Source organism: Lissotriton vulgaris, chromosome 1_1, assembly GCF_964263255.1.
Source record: "Lissotriton vulgaris chromosome 1_1, aLisVul1.2, whole genome shotgun sequence".
Lineage (NCBI taxonomy): Eukaryota > Metazoa > Chordata > Amphibia > Caudata > Salamandridae > Lissotriton > Lissotriton vulgaris.
The window spans coordinates 744,651,711-744,674,559 of NC_141685.1; the positions used below are offsets into that span (position 1 = coordinate 744,651,711).

General features: G+C 46.0%; 1 protein-coding gene across 2 annotated transcripts in view; it reads left to right on the forward strand.

Annotated features, from left to right (window-relative positions):
* CACNA1E (calcium voltage-gated channel subunit alpha1 E) overlaps positions 1-22,849 on the forward strand; it is a 1,936,751-nt gene that overhangs the window by 1,423,188 nt on the left and 490,714 nt on the right. For both annotated transcript variants that reach the window (XM_086955515.1, XM_086955507.1), the window contains exon 10: positions 10,021-10,074. In XM_086955515.1, the coding sequence (XP_086811641.1) occupies positions 10,021-10,074 (54 nt within the window). The remainder of the gene's footprint in view (positions 1-10,020; positions 10,075-22,849) is intronic.

The following is a 22,849-nucleotide window of genomic DNA, read 5'->3' on the forward strand; positions in this document are numbered from 1 at the left end:
TACGGAGGTGGTCTATCTGTCAATAGCCTCTCTATCAGTTCCTCTTCTGTCTCGCTTTCCTCTTCTTCCTCTAGAGGTTTCTTTTCTCCCGTAACTTCCAGCATCGGGTACAGTTTGTCTGCTTCTATCTTTTGTACCCTCCACTTTTTAGCCTCATCGTCCCATTTAGCATCCTGCACTGCTTTTACCGATCTTCTCACTCTTTCTTGGCGCCTCTTTACGCTCTTTTCGTGTGCTGTTCTAAACCATACACTAAGTGCTTCAAACTGTGTTGGCCTCGGTAGAGGTCTTGTTGCAAGCATTACTGCTTTTAGTTCGTTCAACACATCTAGCTTAAACGTTCCGAATCTCGGAAACGTCAGTTCCTTATTCCCTTCAGTTAGCTTATTCCACTCGGAAATCCATAATATCGAGTGCAAGCCTACATTCACTGCCATATAATAAGCTGGTGTGCCTTCTGGTGGAGCTTCTTCTCCGGCATATAAATTTCTTCTATTCCTCCTAAAGAGTGCTCTTAAACTCTTAAAACACTTCATTTTCGATAATCTACAATTTTCCTTTTACTCTTCCTTGTTTACGTCCCGATGACAACCAACCAATCCCTACGCGGCTCTCGCTAACCGGCCTATCTCAGCGCGACTCTACGCTGACCGACCAATCCCAGCGCGACTCTTCGCTGACCGACCAATCTCAGCGCGACTCTTCGATGACGTCTGACAAACTAACCAATCTCAGCGCGGTTCTATGCTGACGTCACTCGTTCCCTCTTGCAGCGATTCTCCTTCTTTCTCAATTCGTCTCACGATTTCGCATGCGTTTTCATTCATACACCGAAAAATGACTACTTCCGTCCAAGCGATCACTTTTCTCTGACTGTACGGCCACAGTCTAACTGTAATTGCTACCTCAACTGACGAAACGTCTTCCCTCTGACGGTCGGACGATCGCCTCAACTGATAGGTTACTTACACACAGTAAACGTACGACCAGCGTCCGTTACTCATTCACTCACTCTTACGCTCCCCCTATCATCGGTCTGTAGGGAAATCAATGGTACCTCATGACTCCCTTTCAATGGTAGACAAATTACTCTGGGTGTTCGATACACCCGAACCACTTAAGTCCTTCCCTGGAGCTTAAGATTTCATCCGGTTGCGCGCGCTCACAACCTTCCCTCAATCACACTACAGGCATTCAACTCCGCTTGACATTACAACACAGGAACAACATAAAACACCGCAATCTTACAACGCATGACCCTTATACTCACTCTCGACCGACTCTGCTGCTTTTCTCTCGTCGCACCGTCAGCACCGTCTTCGGCTGCAATTCTTCTTCTGGTCGTCGATGACTAGGGACCTTGGGGTAAACTAAACCTGGCCTAGGTCGTCTTCCTCAAGAAGATAACCATCCTCTGCTACCAACTGCGGGGAATGAGATTTTGATATCAATTTATGATCAATTTAATAGCTTATCTCATTCATCTATTTTGGACCGTTAGTATCTGTCATTGAGTAAAAGACAACCCCCGCATAGGTTAGACAAACCCCATTAACTGACGCCACTCTGAAGAACCACTTACAACTGATAAAGTTTGAAAGTTTTATATAAAAGTCAAAGTTGGATGCAATTACAATCCTCTCAGGATCAAAGTATACAAAAGAATACAAAATCAATTCCAATATCAGCAATTTAAAGCTTCGATGTGAAGTGGTTCCTTGGCGTCACCTACAGAAAGAGAAAAGTATCACGTTAACTCTGTCCCTACTCTATGCTAGGTGACATCCCTACTTCGCAAGTTCCTAACCTAAAAGGTGTCAGCAGTTTAACTCCCAAAGAAGTTCAAACTCTCTTAGCCTCTAAAGGTAACTTAAGTTTAAGAAGCAGTACCCTCTCTGCCTACCCATCCGCTCTTCTAAGGGTCCTCGGCCTACTGCTCTCTTGCGCTCTGATCTCTCTCAGCGCATCTGCTCAAGTCATCTACCCTTCGCCCTTCTCTCTCTGAGCTGTTCCTAATCTCCAATTGCTACCTCCTCCCCGGGGTGCTGTCCCTAAAATACACAATCACAGTGTGGGTGAAACGCCCCTTGACGCCCACCACGGACTTTCCCCGATGATGTCAGCTTCTAGCTTCGTCCATTGCTTCATCTCTTTCGCCGTCCGTTAAGTTGACCTTTCTTCTTTAGATGTCATCTTCGTCTTCTTGTTGGCGACTTCTACTGACACTTTCAGATCAAAAGTCATATGAACTTAAACAAGACTTTAACTTACAACTGCTATTCTTGACCCTTCTAGGTCCTGTGAATGGTCATTCAAAAACAAGTTTCAAATTCTAAGCGCTTCTTATCACGTTCAGGCCATAAACCTTGTCCAGCGTTGTCACCTTAAATCTAACAAGTGCTAGACTTCTTGGCTCTCACGTCCACATCAAGCTATTCACGACTCCTGTGAGTCCACTAAATTACACACATTGGACTGTGCTCCTGCTAACCTTTGGTCAGTCAGGTTAGAATCACAAATGACCTAAACCTTTCTAACATTCTTCCAAAAAGCCTTCTACACAGTATAACCTTTAACATATATATTCGTATTTAGCAAAAAGTCTTTACGTATCTGTAAATACATTGTACATAGAATATAACTACGTAGAGTATAACTTTTATATTCTCATTCGCTATATCGTGTTATACATGTTCTACACATTTCTTCACGTTTCATTTCTCGCCGCTTCTCCAGTTTAAGGTTACACACGTACATGAATTCTACTTTGCACGTTCTACATTTTCATAAGCATTTCTACACCATTTCTACATCAGCCCACTACGTATTCGGGCCTTCTAAATCTAATACATGTTCTAAAGTGAATACAGTTACATTTCCTATATTACTTTGGATTATATCGGTTATCTATATGCTATAAGTGTCAACTTCATGTTACGATATACATTTCATTCCTACGTTATACAATGTGCTTGTAAATATGGCCTATACATAATTTTTATTCAAATTTGCGCTCTCTCACAAGTTCAAATGTCACAGCAAAAAGCCTTTGAGTTTTAAAGAACGGCAGCAAGGGCAAGAAGGAAACGTCACACACTCACACTCGTGGCTGCTGTTTTTTCCTGCTTTTGTGTTCAGCTTGACAAATAGATATGTGATGCTTTCAGGGGCGGCTGGTGACATTTGAAAGTGGTGAGGCGCACACTAATTTGCATATTGCACCGCAGCGATCGAGCGCAGTGAGCGGGCCCGAACCACCTTGCATCCATCCATACATCATTCATGCATCCACCCATCCATCCATCCACCCACCCACCCTGCATACATCATTCATTCATGCATCCACCCATCATGCATGCATGCATCCATACATCATTCATGCATCCACCCATCCATCCACCCAACCATCCTGCATCCATACATCATTCATGCACACACCCATCCATCCACCCACCCATCCATCATGCATTAATCCATCATGCATGCATCCATCCATCCACCCACCCATCCTGCATCCATACATCATTCATTCATGCACCCACCCATCCATCCACCCATCATGCATCCACCCATCATGCAAGCATCCATCCATACATAATTCATGCATCCATCCATTCACCCACCCATCCATCCATCATTCATGCATCCACCCATCCATCCATCATGCATCCCCCCATCATGCATGCATCCATCCATACACCATTCATGCATCCACCATCCATCCATCCATCCACCCAACCATCCTGCATCCATACATCATTCATTCATGCACCCATCCATCCACCCTTCCATCCACACATCGATCCATCATGCATCCACCCATCATGTATGCATCCATCCATACATCATTCATGCATCCACCCATCCATCCACCCACCCATCCTGCATCCATACATCATTCATTCATGCACCCACCCATCCATCCATCCACCCATCCATCCATCCAGCATCCACCCATCATGCATGCATCCATGCATCCATCCATACATCATTCATGCATCCATCCATTTATCCACCCATCCATCCATCATGCATCCACCCATCATGCATGCATCCACCCATCCATCCTGCATCCATACATCATTCATTCATGCATCCACCCATCCACCCACCCATCCATCCTGCATCCATCATTCATGCATCCATCCACCCATCATGCATGCATCCATCCATGCACCCATCCACCCACCCATCCACCAAACAATCATTAATGCACCCACCCTGCATCCATCCATCATTCATGTATTTACACATTTCTGCAGCAGATGCTTTAACACACTGAACTATCGCAAGTCATTTGTGCAAGCTAAACACCGAAAAACACACTCTTACCTTGCTGCCGGTCCCGCACACGTCACAGGCTCACAGCGCCCCTGGCCAATCCTGGCGCCAGGGGCACAGGTACCCTCTCGCCCGCAGCACGCCCATTAGGGCTCCTGATGGGCATGTGCAACGCCGCCAAAACACAAGTGCACATGCGTGGGCACGGGTAAAAAATCACCCTCCGTCCCCACGCATGCGTACTTGTGTTGCCGTCTGTACCATCATGTCAATGAATCAACATGACGCCCGCCTGGCGGTCTGACGTCATGTTGATTCATTGACATGATTGTCATGAGGGAGCTGCGGGCGGTGTTGGGCAGGGGGGGCTACGCCCCCACGCCCCAATGGACGAACCGCGCCTGGATGCTTTCCACGGCATGATCTTGAAGGCCCAGAGCCAGAGAATAAGGAAATTAAAGGATAACTATAATTTACTCCTGCAAGTTACGGAGTTTGGGGAACAACCTAATTTCTAACACTCTTCAGATCATTACTTATTTGGAGAACTTCAGCAGGGCCGGTGCAGCAAAAAAAATAAGACAAGGTTCAAGGTCAGGAAATGAATGGGAGTGGCCAGAATTTGCATAGTCGGGCTACGCAAAGATCCGTGTAACAGTAAAAAATCTCTGCGAGCACGCACAGAGTTCCGTGAACACACGGAATTGCTTGTTCCTGTGTCGCGAATGCTGTTTGTGTGCTCGGGGGGAAATATCTCACAAACACAAATTTTGAAAGCGCCAACAAGCAAAAAATTCAGCAAAGCTGCGGATCGCGGAATTTTGGGCGATACCACGTTCTCAGCAGAACGCAAAATTACCCAAATTCTGCAAATTCCACGAGCGGAACGGAATTTAACGCCCAGGTCTAGAAATGAACCCTCATCTTCCAAACAAAGATACTAGTGAGGAAGTAGACAAATCTAGGTAGAGGAGCTGTGAAGATAAGCCAGAGGCTGTACTGAAGTTATTTAATAAACATCACTCAGTTCTGGCTGTGAGTGCGACATCCAGCAGGGAGAGGGACACAGCTTTGGTGCCAGTGGCGGTGCATTTAGAAACTTTTAAAGAAAAGTACCTTCAATAACGACTCAAATGTTGGAGTGGTTGGTCTCTTTAGCCCCACACATTGTAGTCCAGTGCTGGTGATGGTGCTGTGGACTTCGGGCAGTGCCACAAACCCACCCATGCCCACAAATGATTCTCTCAATGACACTGAATTAAGTTGTGTCAAGAGTAGTGAGGATTGGCACCAGCAGCCCAGTCCAATGGTGTCCGGGAGCACAAACAAGGTTGTTATGTGTACAGCTAATACGTCTATGGTGCTACTCTGATGGTTGCATTTTATTCATATATGTATGTATGTTGTATTTGGGTAGCACAACCCTAGCCAAAAAGGCTGCATAGCACTGTACAGCTTCAAAGGAAAGCATACAGTAAACGAGTGATCCACGAGGTAGCTGGTTATTGGATTGTTAATGCGTTGTGATATCATTTTCCTTTAAAAAAAATGTCCTGAACTCTATACTAAATTGGACCACCTTTGGGCAGCCCTTAGGGATACCGGGATATTGCTCCTGATTGTGGATGCATGGATGGAAAAGGCCTGCTACTTTTGTTTCCCTTTTTAAACTTCTTAGATTCCAGTCTGATGGTGGTTTTGCTGGACATGTTCTGTGGGTCCCCAGAGATGGTGAACTTGTCCACAAGACAAGTGGGGGGCGTATCATGACAGTTTGTAAATAATGCTGCTGGTTTCGAAGATAGGGCAGGCCGACAAAGGGACCAAATAGAGTTCCATCAGGCTGTGGATGATCCTGTTCATATTTCTTCTGGCCCAGGATGAGACATGCTGTGGCATTTAAGATACCCTTAAAGGGACTATGGTGTCTGGGAAGCAATGGTGTAGGGCATTACCACAATCCATATGTAAGACTATAAGGGCCTGAACAGCAGTTCTGAAGTCGCTTTCTGGAAGAAACTGTTTGACTGTCTTTAAAAGAGATAGCTGGTACCAGGCTGTATTTGTTCTGCTCGACAATGTATTATTCAAGGGTGGGATTGATCTACGGTGAATCAGAGTGTCTTTGCATTTGGTGGAAGTTGGAAATCGCAGCTATCAAGATTCATCTCATGGAGTCAGGTTTGGAATATTTCTTGCTTCTTGGTCTCAGCAAATAAATGGAAACTTGTCTTGGTTGACTCTGGCTCTAGGTAGGTACTTGACCTCCAGGTCTGCATTGGGCACTGACAGTGTTTGAGGCGTTGAATGTCTCGATTAGGTGCAGGCAGTGTTGGAGGCATTGGATTGATGCTGTGCTCATGTCCATGGCGTCATCTTCATTGCTACCAACCACCTCAAAGATGCATAATCACAATACATTCACCTATATTATATAGACTTGCCAGGGATAAGTCACCCTTTCTTCCCTTTTCACTATTTTTCATACATTTCTTTGTAGACATTAGATAAAAGCCAGCTTCTCTGCCTGCTATCTCCCCCAACGTTTTTTTTAAATTCAAGCCAATGGTAGGAGGAGACCTGATTATTCTTGTGGCTAATGCTAGTGTGAGACCAAATGCTTTTAGAACTCCGCCTCCAGAAACAGAATGTTTTGAAACGATTGCATGACGAAGCAGGTGTCTGCCTCCAGTTCTTCTGCTCCAGGGTCTACGACTGTGATACGTTATTTGGCCAAAAAACTGTTCACATTTTAGTAGGGTGATGATAGATACTTCCCTGTTGAAGGAATTTACTCATGTATAGAACATCGACCAAATACAAGGAATCAATCGTTCTGTAATTTATACTACACACTGCTGGGTGGACAGGCAGTTCTATTCTATCGCTGAAATTCTAATGGTATCCTGTATCCAATGGGTACCTCAGACACATGTGGGTTGTAACAGTTTGGTGGTGAATGTATTTTCTATCACATTAAAATCCGTTGTATATATCTGCATTATAAAAAAAGAGTTGTTAATGAATACATTGTTTTTTTTTATTATTAAGTTCACAGGAATACATGAGTACAGCAAGAACAAAAAAAGTGGTATAAAGCTTTGTATAGGCAGTATTAACAATAATGCATAGTTCATCAGAAAACTAAAAAAATGATAAAATTCATCAAAGTCCGTCAAAAGAAAGGGTTATCCAAACTATACATATGACAAATAATTAATCCTAAGAGATCCATGTACATCCATTATAACAAAGTACATTTCATATTTATATACATTCTTGATCCTCATAATAAGCAGAAAAAGCACCCCATATTTTTAAACCCATTCTCTTTTTCCTCCTTGAGCCACTAATTGAAAAAAGCCCCCGCTCCAATTTATATAAATTATACGTCCTAGATCTCCATTGTTGATAAAGAGGCGGCTTTTCCTGAAGCCACTCTGTAGCAATACACAATCGTGCCACTGTCATTGAGAAAAAAATTAAATGACGATACGGATATAACCTCTCAGAAGGGCTATCTATAGGAATTTTCCCCAGAAGCAACATAGCGGGGGTTATTGTTACTGGAATGTTAAGAACTAAAGAGATTAATTTTTCAATTCCTCCTATAAAGTCATATAGCCTAGGGCAAGAGAAAAAAATATGTTTTTATTTTCAGTAATGAAACTCTACATTTTCCCATTAACATCCTCGAGTTCATGCTTTTATTAAAGGTTTTTTCTTCTAAAAGGAACGACAGATTGTTTATTTAAAAACATAGCTAATGTAAATAATGTTCAAAGACTTACATTTGCAACTCATTTTTACAAAGTAAATGCATGCGTTTCAAATGAATATGCATTGTAAAATGTGTTGTAAAAGTAAGTCGTTTAAAGTGATGCAATGTAAATGTAACACATTGGAAGTGCAGAATGACAAGCTGTTAAAGGGCCAGGACTTTGCTTCCAGAGTGTCAGGTTCAGAGGGTGGTATATGTCCTTGGCAGTAGGAGAATACTTCTTGAGGAACTGAATGTGATTGTCTATGGAAACCGAACGACAACAGCAAATTGATTTGTTGAACCTGGTGTTATTCAGTTAGACTCGGACAGCTAATCTAGGAGGCAGCCAAGTTCCTTTGTAGACACGCTGTTCTAAATCGTGTCAACAAGTAGCACCGGCTAAAAATGATTTTTATCGCTGAGATAGAGTGCTAACAGCAACGCATATCTCAACAGCGATAAAAATCAAGGCGCAAGCTGCCAAATGTGCGATTATCGCTGGAAATCCAGTGATAATCGCACAACCTGTGGCGAATGCTTGCTGATAGGGTAGGGCAGACTTAGCCATGATATCCACCTTCCATAGGATATCATGGCTAAGTCATATGAAAAGCAGGTGTAAGGAAAGTAGCGATAACCGAGGTTAGCGCTACTTTTCTCATCACTCTGCAGGTTAGCGTGAGGCTAGATAATAGGAGAAATGTCGGTTAGCGACATTTCTCCTGTTATTCTGGGGAGAAACGCCCACTTTGCATCTCATTAGAGGGATAGGGCGCTGAGGCAAAGATTCACGCGATAGTGTGACCTCGCTAATAGGGTGATACATTTATTGCCGCTTTCCGGCCGAAAATGCCCCTAAAGCGGCAATAATTGTCTTGATAATATGCCCCAAAGTTTGTCCCACGAAGCAATGTTGGTGTGAACTACGTTAACAGGACGAATGTCTTGACTGCAAATGTGAAGTAATTATCTAGGAAGCCTGCTTTTGAATACAGAGAAGTAAGAGCTGGAGCCAGAAAATCAATGTTTTCTTAGCAATGTTTCTCTTGAAGCTGAGGTGACTTTTGATGTGGTTTATGTGAAAATTGGTGCAGTTGTGGGCCAGATCCATCACGTTTTAGAGTTAAGAGTTCAATCGGATTAAAGTTGCTGACAGGATAACAGATGATGGGTGAACAGTGAAGAAAATCCACGTAGGCTACTTTCAAACCCCAACAGTCACTCCAAGCACAAGAAGTTTAAACACGTTGAACACCAGAGTAAGAGATAAGTTGGGACATTTTCCATTAGGAAGTGGTCACCCTTAGGCACAAAAGATTGCTGATCAATGGAGTCCATTCTGAGGAAAATGAGAATGCGTCTTGAGCGGTGTACTTTTTGTTGCAGCCATTAGTAATACTGCAGATTATCCACCTATTTTTAGATGATTTCTGAGAGGAAAAGAAAGAAAGAGGTTATGACAAACAGGTCTGGGTTATGTTCATTTTATCAGCTCCCAGCTAATGGAAGGTCATGCAATTAAAGCACAGAAATCCCAATGAGCAGTTGGGGGTCAGGGTATCCTAGGACCTTGCATTGACAAATGATGTGGCATGGCTCCTGGAAAAGCAAGATGAATCTCAAGACAGACAGAGATATATGTATTGCATGTGAACCCTAATCTGAGACATGGGTCCATGTGCGGTGGGAAGTCTACAATAGTTTGAAGGTGAATGGCGAGGTTGTATAATCTAACCATAAATGTGGTAAGAAAGTTAAACAAATATTCACCTGGATAGTTCTTCCATCCTCACCTCTGAACAACAACTTTCTGGATGTTCACCCTGCAACAACCAGCAGACAAACTAACCAAATGCGCTATCTTAATTTTTAGTGCTTGTTAAGTAGCCATTGCATACAGTGAATGATTGCGGTTTTGAGACTGACAGCTGCTGGTTCGCTGGTTCACTGAATTTTTAAAATTTGCTTTCTTGCAGAGGAAGTGATGCTGGCAGAAGAAAATAAGAATGCAGGTACTTCAGCCTTGGAAGGTAAGTTATGGCAGAAGCGTATGAGACCCAGCTTACTCTGCAAATGCGCCACTTTCATCATAATAGTCTGTGATGGGTTAAGGATATTTCAACCTTTCACTCGCCAAGTTGCAGATTCTCTGTATAACTGCTTTATACATTTGTCCATGGTCCTCACCTGTAATCCTTCCTCTAGATTTTCACCCCTTACTCTTTAACAGCCCATTGGCTGTGCCTCATTCTGTAGCTACCTCTTGCACTTAGAGCACAGAAATCCTAATGAGCAATTGGAATGGAAGTGAGATCTTAAAGATCACTAAATCAGAGAGAGATCATGATGTCTTGATATCCAAGGACCTTTCATTGAGAAATGATGTGACATGGCCATTGGAAATTTAAACAAACAAAGGAACCCGATGAGTAGCTTAGGACCAAGTATCTAAGTATCGAAGTATCAATTATATCATAGAACAATGGTCCTTAGAGAGAAAATTCTGAAAACAAATAAAGTATATGTAGGAGAGTAGGGTCTGCTATCCTATGGTCACCCCAAATTTTTGCTTTTTGCTTCACTGGTTTATGACTTAATGTGGCTGTGGGCCTGCTAATCAGACCCACAGCCTGCTGTTCTCTCTCTAAATTACTGCCAATGCACTCTAGGTGCATTACGAATTGGAACTGGTTCACCTTGTTGGCCCCTGTAACAGTGTACCCTAGGTACCCAGGGCATAGGTGCATCCAAGGCCTGCCAGGGGCTGCAGCATGTATTGTGCCACCCCTGGCCTGGCCTCCATATTTGACACAACTGGCTGATAACGCAGCTGGGGTAAGTCGGTGTAATCACCTCTTACTTAGATATAGTATCCCTATATCTAACCCTAAACTGGACACATATGCTCCTATCAGCCACTCCTATGGAAGGCCTCTTCAATCCTGGAGGCAGAGTGTTTGGAAATATGTGAGATGGTGCTCTAGCATGAGCTGAGCCTGTCTGCAGCTGTCGGGAACCACTCCCTTAGCTGTTCCGGGATATTGCCATACCATATACTCTTAAGTGCATTATAATCCTCGCGGTTATATGCTAACTTTGGTTTGGCTTTATCAAAACATGTCGAGTAAGGTGTCATACGATTTTGAATACTATCCCCTCGACAGTTCTGTCGACGGGAATAGCATTCCACCCTTCTAGAGGGACACAACATGTGCGTAGCCTTAACCCCGGTTAAAGTTAACCAGAGCCTCACCATCACAAAATGGATGCTGCCACCACAGACACAAGTCTGACCTCCTGCTGCTGGGAGTCCTTCCAGCAAGGAAGGCTTGGACAAAGGGTTTCCTGCCTTGGGAGGTGCGAGCACCACCCCAGACAGGATTTTGTGTATTGGGTAGGACAGGGCTGAATAGATTGAGACATGCCCGGGGCACACAAGGTGTCCCTGTGCATAAGCCAGTCCAAACCGGTCCTGGGACTTTCCAGACCCAGGGCTGGCGAGGAGCTGGACAAAGGAAAGGGGGTGTAACCGCCCCCCTTCCTGGTCCCACCCAGAGGAGGGACCTAGCAGGTGATCCACCCCTCAGATTGCGAATAAGAGTGGGAGCAGTGCCATAGCACCTAGGATCATCCTGAAATTAACTTTAAACGAAGAAGACGACTGGACTTCGACATTCTGCTGCACAGAAGACTGAAGGGAATCTCCCTTGTGGCCTAGGAGTGGCCACCCTGTGAACACAGGTACCAACCAGCGAATCGACGTCTGCTTTGCCGCCGCCTCCCGCTGGAGCCCGAGCCCAGAGCCTGACAAGACCCAGACTACCAGACTTCTCACAGCCCGATCCACAGTCCCTGCAAAGAAGGGACCCGTGGAGGCACCAGGGAGAAGTGGGACCAGACATCTTGGAAGACACTCGAAGAGCTGACTGCGCAGCATCAGAGGCATCCTCGACGTTGGGCTTTGGGGAATGAGAACCCCCAATACCAAGCAGACCTTGCACTGAAGATCAGCCCCCCAGCATCTCCACGATCTGCGTGGGGCCCTTTTGCATTGTGCCACTCAACGCGCCATCCCGGCCACTAGCCACGTGGTCAGCGGCCATCTTGGCGACGAAACTGAAGAACTACACTGCGGGTCTGGTTGCTCCAGACTTGCCCTAGCTCCTGTAAAAAGGAGCACCCGCTCCGACCTTGCTGGTCCGAGTAACAAGCCTTTTTTGACTCCTGCGTGGCTTGCATTAGCCAAGGCCTGTTTGCTTCAATCAAGTTGCCGACACCGCCAACAGTGAGAAGCTTGCGTGGGACAGCTCGTGACCGACTCCTGGACGTCCTCGACCCCTGGTGTCCACGTGGCTGCAGAGAGAAGCTACACCTCAACGCCTGTTTGCACCCAACATCGCCTTTTTCCAATCTGGTTCCACGGTAGTCACTGGCTAGTGACTTTGAACATTGTTCCCTCTGCTTTCAGGTCTTCACAACTTCAGATCCACCCTTGGATCCACCGGAACTCTTCACAGCGAGCCGCCTGCAGCATCTTGAGCTCCAAGCACCATCGACCAGCGTGACGAAACCCAACACTACTTCGACCCTATGCACCCGCTTCCTGTGGGTGAGGTAAATCAGCAACGCCAGTGTTTCTACACTGGTACACACCTCTAGGGCCTGTGTCTCAAGTTTCAGCTTTATAGGTCACTCGGAATGTTCCTAACTAACTAACTTTTTAACTTTTACGCACCATAGACTTTGTATTGGTGAGTGCGTGCACTTTAAACACTGCACCTGAGTCCCGCGGGCCTTTTCCGACTTAGTCACTGCTAGTCCCGATCAGCTCCAGCGATTCCCAAGGCCCTAGGCCTGTATCCTTTTAGATTGGTATCTCTTATACCACTTTCTTAGTATATGGTTTAGGTGGCCCCTAGGGCTCATCCATATTGTGCAACTTTTGTGTATTTTAAACTGTGTTTTGTTTAACGCTTGTGCTTCTGTGCTCATAAAGAGTTCAGGGGATATTTGTAGTTAATAAATCTATATATATTTTCAATATATATCTGTGTGGTGTCCTTTCATCTGGTATTCAAGGTGGTTGTGTATGGTAATACAGCTGGCTTCACATGCCTTTCAGAGTTTAGCCTAAGACGGCTTTGTCCACGTTACCACTAGATAACTGGTCAATAAGGTTGACATACAACCGATCATCATAAGGGTTGCTTGGCATGGTACAACGTGATCACTAGAACTAGTGAGCATTATATACCAGGCCAACTTCTCACATTGGTGAGCAGCGGATTGGGATCTGAGCTTGCTGTTGTTTCACCATTACATTCTTTGAGATTATCATTTGAAAGATCATACAGGTACCTGTTAGGCACATATAAAACAAGACTAGTATGCATAAGTTCTACTGAACTTAGTTGTTGTAGAGGATAGGGAGTAGCACACCCTGACTACAACTACTAGATAGGTTTAGTAGGTAAACACCAGTGTAGGTAGATTGCAACACATCCACCACACTAGAGCAATGTCTGGAGCAGAGGGGTCCAGTGGACTTACTCCTGTTGAGAGTGACCCTCCAAGGGCACCATCCAAATTTGCTATCTTTTCCTTTAAGGAACTAAGGCAGCTTTGTGCCTTAAAGGGTCTGAAGACAGGGCCATCCCCTACTACAGACCACCTTAGAGAGATCTTAGACCAGTCTGAGACTCTAAAGACCTCTAAGGCAGACCCCACAGGGAATGCTGAAGGAGGCTCTCCTTCTGAGGATGACAATGCTGATGCCCCTGTGCCTATAGTCCTAGTAGATGAGGAAGTCCCCATCACTGGAGCTCCTCAGGTAGACCCAGAGGAGGAAGAGGAAGAAGAGACAGAAGGGGGAGCAGTGATTCTGATGATGGTAGAAATAGCCAGGTGCTAGTCAATAGGCTTAACCAGGCTAACTTAAGTATATTTGGGACTGAAGCAAGGCTGACCTTGCCCAGACACCCAAGTGGACTTAACCAGGGGCATAAGAGGAGATGGAATCACTCAGGTGAATCCAATACCTCCCAGGCTTCTATAGGTTCTCATGGTCACTCCAGAAGGAGATGACTAGCCCTCAGAGAAGGGAACATGAGGCCAAAATGAGAGAGGCTGAACTTAGGATCCAGAGACAAGAATTAGAAGTTGCCCTGGCCCAAGAGAAACTTGCTAGAGCAAGACAGCCTAGAGAGAGTGGGGCAATAGAACCCACTGGTGGCAGCAATATCCACAAGGATAAAGACAGGTCTTTTGATAACAGAAACCTGAGTAAGATTGTGCCCCCCTACAAAGCTGGGGATGATATCCACAAATGGATGACTGCACTTGAGAGAGCCTGCAAGGTACAGCAGATCCCTCAGGAGCAGTGGGCAGCAATCTTGTGGCTCTCCTTTGAAGGTAGAGGCCGAGACAGACTCCTCACAGTTAGTGATGGGGATTCTAGAAACTACCTGGTCCTGAAGAGTGCTCTGATTGATGGGTTAGGCTTAACCACTGAACAGTACAGGTTACTGTTCAGAGATACCCAGAAGACACAGACTCAGGACTGGTCTGAATTTGTTTAGTGTGCCACTAAGGCTCTGGAGGGATGGTTGCTGGGAAGCAAGGTTACAGACTATAAGGATTGTATAATTTGCTGATGAGAGAACAAATTTTAAATAATTGTCAGAACCAGCAGTTGCATCAACATTTGGTTGACTCAGATTTGACCTCTCCCCAAGAATTGGGAAAGAGGGCAGATAAATGGGTTAGAACCAGAGTTAAGCAAAAGAACCAGAACCAGGGTGGTGACCAGAAGAAAACAGACCAGAAGGGTGGGGAGCAGAAAACTAAAGACCAGAAGTCTTCAACAGGGCCCCAAACTAATGCAGAGGGTGGGTCCCAAACTTCTAAGAATAAGAAGAAAGAAGGTCAAAGAAAACTCTGGTGTAGTACTTGTAAAAACACCTCTCACTGGACAAGTGAGTGTAAAAAGGGTGGAGCCCCCAGCACTGCAGCCCCTAAGGCACCTGTACCCACTAGTACAGCTAGCAGTGCTGGTCCACAAACCAAGGGGGTAGTGGGTATCACCTTGGGAACTGAAGGAGATTCTGACCTAGTCAGAACCCTTACACAGGCTGTTCTGATTTGTGAGGGGGACATAGATTTGGCCCCTGCCATAAGTCCCAGTAATCTGGGCAAATACAGACAGACACCTTTGATTAATAACAAAGTAGCTCAAGCTTACAGGGACACATGTGCCAGTGTCACTATGGTGACACCTAACTTTGTGGACCCTGGACAATACATGCCAGGTGATAATTACCTGGTGACCAATGCCAGCAATGTCACCACTACCCATAGTGTGGCAATTGTTAACTTTTCCTGGGGAGGGGTAACTGGCCTAAAAAGAGTTGTGGTTAGTGCTGATCTCCCAGTTGAATGTTTGTTGGGCAATGACCTGGAGAGCTCTCTATGGTCAGAAGTTGAGTACAGGACTCATGCAGAGATGTTAGGGATATCATCACATGTCCTTGCTGTGACCAGGTCACGGGCCAAAAAGTGGCTCTCTGAACCTCAGGTCTTGGATCCTGGAACAATGGACCAAGCACCTTCCAAGAAGAAGAACTGGAGGGTAAAGGTTGTGCCTTCCCAACTGCCTACAAGTGAGGATCAGGCTTCACAGGAAGCTGGTCTTGAGACCCATGAAGAAACTGTCTCTGAAGAACTTTAACCTGACCAGGTTGAGTTTCTAGGGACAGGGGGACCTTTTAGGGCAGACTTGGGGCAGGCTCAGTTAACCTGTTCTTCTCTTGAACCCCTCAGACAGCAGGCTGCTGCTGAGGCTGCTGGGAATGCTCAAGGTGCCCATAAAGTTTATTGGGATGATGGACTCCTTTATACAGAGGGTAGAGACCCCAAGCCTGGTGCAACCAGGAGGTTGGTTATACCTCTGCAATTTAGGGGTTTCCTTCTCATCTTGGCCCATGATATTCCTTTAGCAGGACACCTAGGCCAGAATAAGACTTGGGACTGGCTTGTCCCTCACTTTCACTGGCCTCACATGTCTGAAGACACCAAGGAGTTTTGTCGCTCCTGTGAAACCTGCCAAGCCAGTGGTAAAGCAGGTAGCACCACAAAGGCCCCCCTGATACCACTACCTGTGGTGGGGGTTCCCTTTGAAAGAGTGGGGATTGATATTGTAGGTCCAATGGATCCCCCTACAGCATCTGGGCACAGATTCATACTGGTGGTGGTGGACCATGCCACCAGGTACCCAGAGGCAATTCCACTTAGGACCACAACAGCTCCTGTTGTGGCCTGGGCCTTACTTGGAGTTTTCTCCAGAGTGGGGTTTCCTAAGGAGTTAATATCTGACAGAGGTGCCAACTTCATGTCAGGATATTTGACAGCTATGTGGAAGGAATGTGGTGTCAACTACAAGTTCACCACTCCTTACCATCCACAGTGTAATGGGCTTGTTGAAAGGTTGAACAAGACCCTAACGGGTATGATCAAAGGATTACCTGAAAAGCTCAGGTGCAGATGGGACATCCTTCTACCCTGCCTTTTGTTTCTTACAGAGAGGTCCCTCAAAAGAGGGTTGGCTTCAGCCCCTTTAAATTGTTGTTTGGGCACCCTGTAAGAGGACCCCTATGTCTAGTGAAGGACGGATTGGAGTTACCTCTCAAAAAGCCTAAACAGGACATAGTGGACTATGCACTTGGTCTCCGCTCCAGGATGGCTGAGTACATGGAAAAGGCATCCAAAAACCTTGAGGCCAGCCAAGAATTACAGGAAGCTTGTCATGACCAAAAGGCTGTTTTGGTTGAGTTTCAGCCAGGACAGAAGGTATGGGTGTTGGAGCCAGTGGCCCCAGCAGCACTCCAAGACAAATGGTCTGGACCCCATACAATTTTGGAGAAGAAGGGAGAGGTTACCTACTTGGTGGACCTAGGAACTCCCAGGAGCCCCGACAGGGTGCTCCATGCCAACAGACTAAAGGCATAAGTCAACAGGGAAGATATGGGCTTGCTCATGGCTACAGATGAGGGACAGGAGGAAGAGAGTGACCCTCTCCAAGACCTGCTCACTCAGAACCCTGAGGATGGCTCAGTTGATGGTGTGGCCTTAGATGGCAGCCTCACTGAACATCAGCAAAATGACTGTAGACAAGTTCTGCAGGCATACAGGCATATGTTCTCCTTGACACCCAGTCAGACTAACTGGTGTACCCATGTGGTGGACACTGGTGACAGTCTTCCTGTAAAGAGCAAGATTTACAGGCAACCTGATCATGTCAGGGACTGTATAAAGACGGAGGTGCAAAAGATGCTGGAATTAGGTGTCATTGAGCCTTCAGAGAGCCCCTGGGCTAGCCCAGTGCTTCTGGTCCCCAAACCTCACACCAAAGATGGCAAGAGAGAGATGAGGTTCTGTGTGGATTACAGAGAACGCAATGCTGTCATCAGGACAGATGCACACCCTATTCCAAGGGCAGATGAGCTCATTGACAAGTTGGCTTCTGCCAAATATTTGAGCACATTTGACTTGACAGCTGGTTACTGGCAAATCAGGTTAGCTGAGGAGTCTAAAGCCAGGACAGCATTTTCTACCCCTAGTGGGCATTATCAATTTGTGGTGATGCCCTTTGGTTTGAAAAATGCACCTGCCACCTTCCAAAGGTTGGTGAATCAAGTTCTTACTGGGTTGGATGACTTTTGCGCAGCATATCTGGATGATATTGCTGTCTTTAGCTCCACCTGGGAGGATCACCTGGTCCACCTGAAGGAAGTGCTTGAGGCTCTGCAGAAGGCAGGCCTCACTATCAAGGCAACAAAGTGCCAGATAGGGCAGAACAAGGTTGTATACCTGGGCCACCTTGTAGGTGGAGGCCAAGTTCAACCACTGGAGAGTAAGATCCAGACCCCTCAAGGACTGGTCCCCTCCAACTACCCAGACTCAGGTTAGAGCTTTCTTGGGCCTGACTGGGTACTACAGGAAGTTTGTTAAGAACTATGGCTCCATTGTGACTCCTCTTAATGATCTGACATCCATGAAGATGACCAAAAAGGTTCAGTGGACATTAAACTGTCAAAAGGCATTTGATGACCTGAAGAAGGCCATGTGCTCTGCACCTATCCTGAAGAGTCCTGACTACTCAAGAGAGTTCATTGTCTAAACCGATGCTTCTGAGTTGGGAGTGGGAGCAGTGCTTTCACAGCTTAATGTAGATGGCCAGGACCAGCCCATTGCTTTTATTAGCAGAAGGCTGACCCCCAGAGAAAAACGTTGGTCAGCCATTGAGAGGGAGGCCTTTGCTGTGGTGTGGGCCCTGAAGAAGTTGAGAACATACTTGTTTGGCACTCACTTCAAGATTCAGACCGACCATAAGCCCCTCTTATGGCTTAATCAGATGACCGGTGAAAACCCGAAACTACTCAGGTGGTCCATTTCCCTACAGGGGATGGACTTTACAGTGGAGCACCGCCCAGGGACTGACCATGGCAACGCAGATGGTCTCTCCAGGTACTTCCACTTAGAACATGAAGACACAACTGGTCAGGGTTAGTCTAATGTCCCTGCGTTGGGGGGGGTGGGGGTTGTGTAGGAGAGTAGGGTCTGCTATCCTATGGTCACGCCAAATTTTTGCTTTTTGCTTCACTGGTTTATGACTTAATGTGGCTGTGGGCCTGCTAATCAGACCCACAGCCTGCTGTTCTCTCTCTAAATTACTGCCAATGCACTCTAGGTGCATTACGAATTGGAACTGGTTCACCTTGTTGGCCCCTGTAACAGTGTACCCTAGGTACCCAGGGCATAGGTGCATCCAAGGCCTGCCAGGGGCTGCAGCATGTATTGTGACACCCCTGGCCTGGCCTCCATATTTGACACAACTGGCTGATCACTCAGCTGGGGTAAGTCGGTGTAATCACCTCTTACTTAGATATAGTATCCCTATATCTAACCCTAAACTGGACACATATGCTCCTATCAGCCACTCCTATGGAAGGCCTCTTCAATCCTGGAGGCAGAGTGTTTGGAAATATGTGAGATGGTGCTCTAGCATGAGCTGAGCCTGTCTGCAGCTGTCGGGAACCACTCCCTTAGCTGTTCCGGGATATTGCCATACCATATACTCTTAAGTGCATTATAATCCTCTCGGTTATATGCTAACGTTGGTTTGGCTTTATCAAAACATGTCGAGTAAGGTGTCATACGATTTGGAATACTATCCCCTCGACAGTTCTGTCGACGGGGATAGCATTCCACTCTTCTAGAGGGACACGACATGTGCGTAGCCTTAACCCCGGTTAAAGTTAACCAGAGCCTCAGCATCACAAAATGGATGCTGCCACCACAGACACAAGTCTGACCTCCTGCTGCTGGGAGTCCTTCCAGTGAGGAAGGCTTGGACAAAGGGTTTCCTGCCTTGGGAGGTGCGAGCACCACCCCAGACAGGATTTTGTGTATTGGGTAGGACAGGGCTGAATAGATTGAGACATGCCTGGGGCACACAAGGTGTCCCCGTGCATAAGCCAGTCCAAACCGGTCCTGGGACTTTCCAGACCCAAGGCTGACGAGGAGCTGGACAAAGGAAAGGGGGTGTAACCGCCCCCCTTCCTGGTCCCACCCAGAGGAGGGACCTAGCAGGTTATCCACCCCTCAGATTGGGAATAATAGTGGGAGCAGTGCCATAGCACCTCAGATAATCCTGAAATCAACTTTAAACGAAGAAGACGACTGGACTTCGACATTCTGCTGCACAGAAGACTGAAGAGAATCTCCCTTGTGGCCTAGGAGTGGCCACCCTGTGAACACAGGTACCAACCAGCGAATCGACGTCCGCTTTGCCGCCGCCTCCCGCCGGAGCCCGAGCCCAGAGCCTGACAAGATCCAGACTCCCAGACTTCTCACAGCCCGATCCACAGTCCCTGCAAAGAAGGGACCCATGGAGGCACCGAGAGACGTGGGATCGGACATCTTGGAAGACACCCGAAGAGCTGACTGCGCAGCATCAGAGGAATCCTCGATGTTGTGCTTTGGGGAATGAGAACCCCCACCACCGAGCAGCCCTTGAACCGAAGATCAGCCCCCCAGCATCTCCACGATCTGCGTGGGGCCCTTTTGCATTGTGCCACTCGACGTGCCATCCCGGCCACTAGCCACGGGTCAGCGGCCATCTTGGCGACGAAACCAAAGAACTACACTGCGGGTCTAGTTGCTCCAGACTTGCCCTAGCTTCTGTAAAAAGGAGCACCCACTCTGACCTTGCTGGTCCGAGTAACAAGCCTTTTTTGACTCCTGCGTGGTTTGCATTAGCCAAGGCCTGTTTACTTCAATCAAGTTGCCGACACCGCCAACAGCGAGAAGCCTGCGTGGGACAGCTCGTGACCGACTCCTGGATGTCTTCGACCCCCGGTGTTTACGTGGCTGCAGAGAGAAGCTACACCTCAACACCTGTTTGCACCCGACATCACCTGGTTCCAATCTGGTTCCACGGTAGTCACTGGCTAGTGACTTTGAACATTGTCCCCTCTGCTTTCAGGTCTTCACAACTTCAGATCCACCCTTGGATCCACCGAAACTCTTCCCATCGAGCCGCCTGCAGCATCTTCAGCTCCAAGCACCATCGACCAGCGTGACGAAACCCGACACTACTTCGACCCTATGCACCGGCTTCCTGTGGGTGAGGTAAATCAGCAACGCCGGTGTTCCTACACTGGTACACACCTCAAGGGCCTGTGTCTCAAGTTTCAGCTTTCTAGGTCACTCGGAAGGTTCCGAACTAACTAACTTTCTAACTTTTACGCACCATAGACTTTGTATTGGTGAGTGCGTGCACTTTAAACCTTGCACCCGAGTCCCGCGGGCCTTTCCTGACTTAGTCACTGCTAGTCCCGATCAGCTCCAGCGATTCCCAAGGCCCTAGGCCTGTTTCCTTTTAGATTGGTATCTCTTATACCACTTTCTTAGTATATGGTTTAGGTGGCCCCTAGGGCTCATCCATATTGTGAAACTTTTGTGTATTTTAAACTGTGTTTTGTTTAATGCTTGTGCTTCTGTGCTCATAAAGAGTTCAGGGGATATTTGTAGTTAATAAATATATATATATTTTCAATATATATCTGTGTGGTGTCCTTTCATCTGGTATTCAAGGTGGTTGTATATGGTAAACCAGCTGGCTTCACATGCCTTTCAGAGTTTAGCCTAAGACTGCTTTGTCCACGTTACCACTAGGATAACTGGTCTATAAGGTTGACTTACAACCGATCATCATAAGGGTTGCTTGGCATGGTACAAAGTGATCACTAAAACTAGTGAGCATTATATACCAGGCCAACTTCTCACAGTATAGACCTGGATAGGTGCTATAGTTTTACGATGTCCAGCCAGACAAAGAATTTGAATTTTCGATGCAATCAAAAGAACATAAGTGGGAAAACCCACAATAGAGCGGGTCGCAATCCTGCATCTGGTACAAAAGACAGGAAACAAAAAAACAGTAAACATGAAAGATTTCAGGCAAAACAAGAGCATGGAAGCTTGGCAAAATCAGGGAATGAAACAACCTATCCACAATAGTAACCACATCATTTATACACATTGGTTAGACGTGGCACTATTTAGTTTGTCGACGACGTTTCGATCCCATGCTCAATAGATAGAGGGATCATCATCAGGACGCTACAATGCAATGCCTGAACATAAACACAATGCCTGTTGAGGAAAAGAGAGGAAGAAAAACAGGGAAGCCTGTCAAGGTACTTAGGAATCAAAAGCTCATATATGTCAGCAAAAACCATGCACTTAAACATTCAGTGGTACTAAATTTAAAAATATGGCGAGAGCGTGAGTTAAAGCAATTATAATGATTGTGAGGTGACCTGTGGAACACGAGGTAAACAATAACAGTAAGCGTTTGAGAAAGACTAGGAAGGCACAATGGTGAAGGAGCAAGGAGAGATAACTGCTCGTATAAAAAGAGAAGAAAGACTGCGATGTCTGAAACTTCCGTATTTGGTTTTAAAAAAAATATAATTAAGCAGCACGTATTAAGCATTTAAGTGGAGGTCGGAGATTTCTGCATGCATTAGTCACTGCATACATTAGTCACTACATCAAAATTGAGCAACACTTTTCAACCATTTTAAGACATTTTACAAGGGGAGGTCGGAGATTTCTGCATGCATTAGTCACCAAGTGACACACAGCATATAAGGTGACCATTGAGAGAATTAAGCAGAAATCATATTGGTTTTTTTGTTTCCTGTCTTTTGTACCAGATGCAGGATTGCGACCCGCTCTATTGTGGTTTTTCCCATTTATGTACATTTGATTGCATTGAAAAATAAAATTCTTTGTCCGGCTGGACATCGTAAAAATATAGCATCTATCCAGGTCTATACTTTATTTGTTTTCAGAATTTCTTCTTTAAGGACCATTTTTCTATGATATAATGGCCATTGGAAAAGCAAGATGGATCAATGGCTGCTCTATATCTATGTAACTGCTGCGTGGTTGGTGTATGCTTCTCTTATTTCCCCTTTGCTTGCGAATAGCACTCTAACTGCACCCTGGCTGTACTTTAAACACTAGCAATGTAACTGCTGCTTGTGTGGTCACTAACTTTCTGCCTGCTCCTTTGCATGTAACTTGTCATTGACTGCATTGTGACTGTAGATAAGTGTCTTTCCTCTTCTGAGCACGGTATCTGACTCATTCACCACATCCCTGCTCTACCACCGCCAGATGCCTAGTGTTTAGGTGTTCGATAACTGCTTGTGTTTTGTCTTGCTCTCTGCCTTCTCC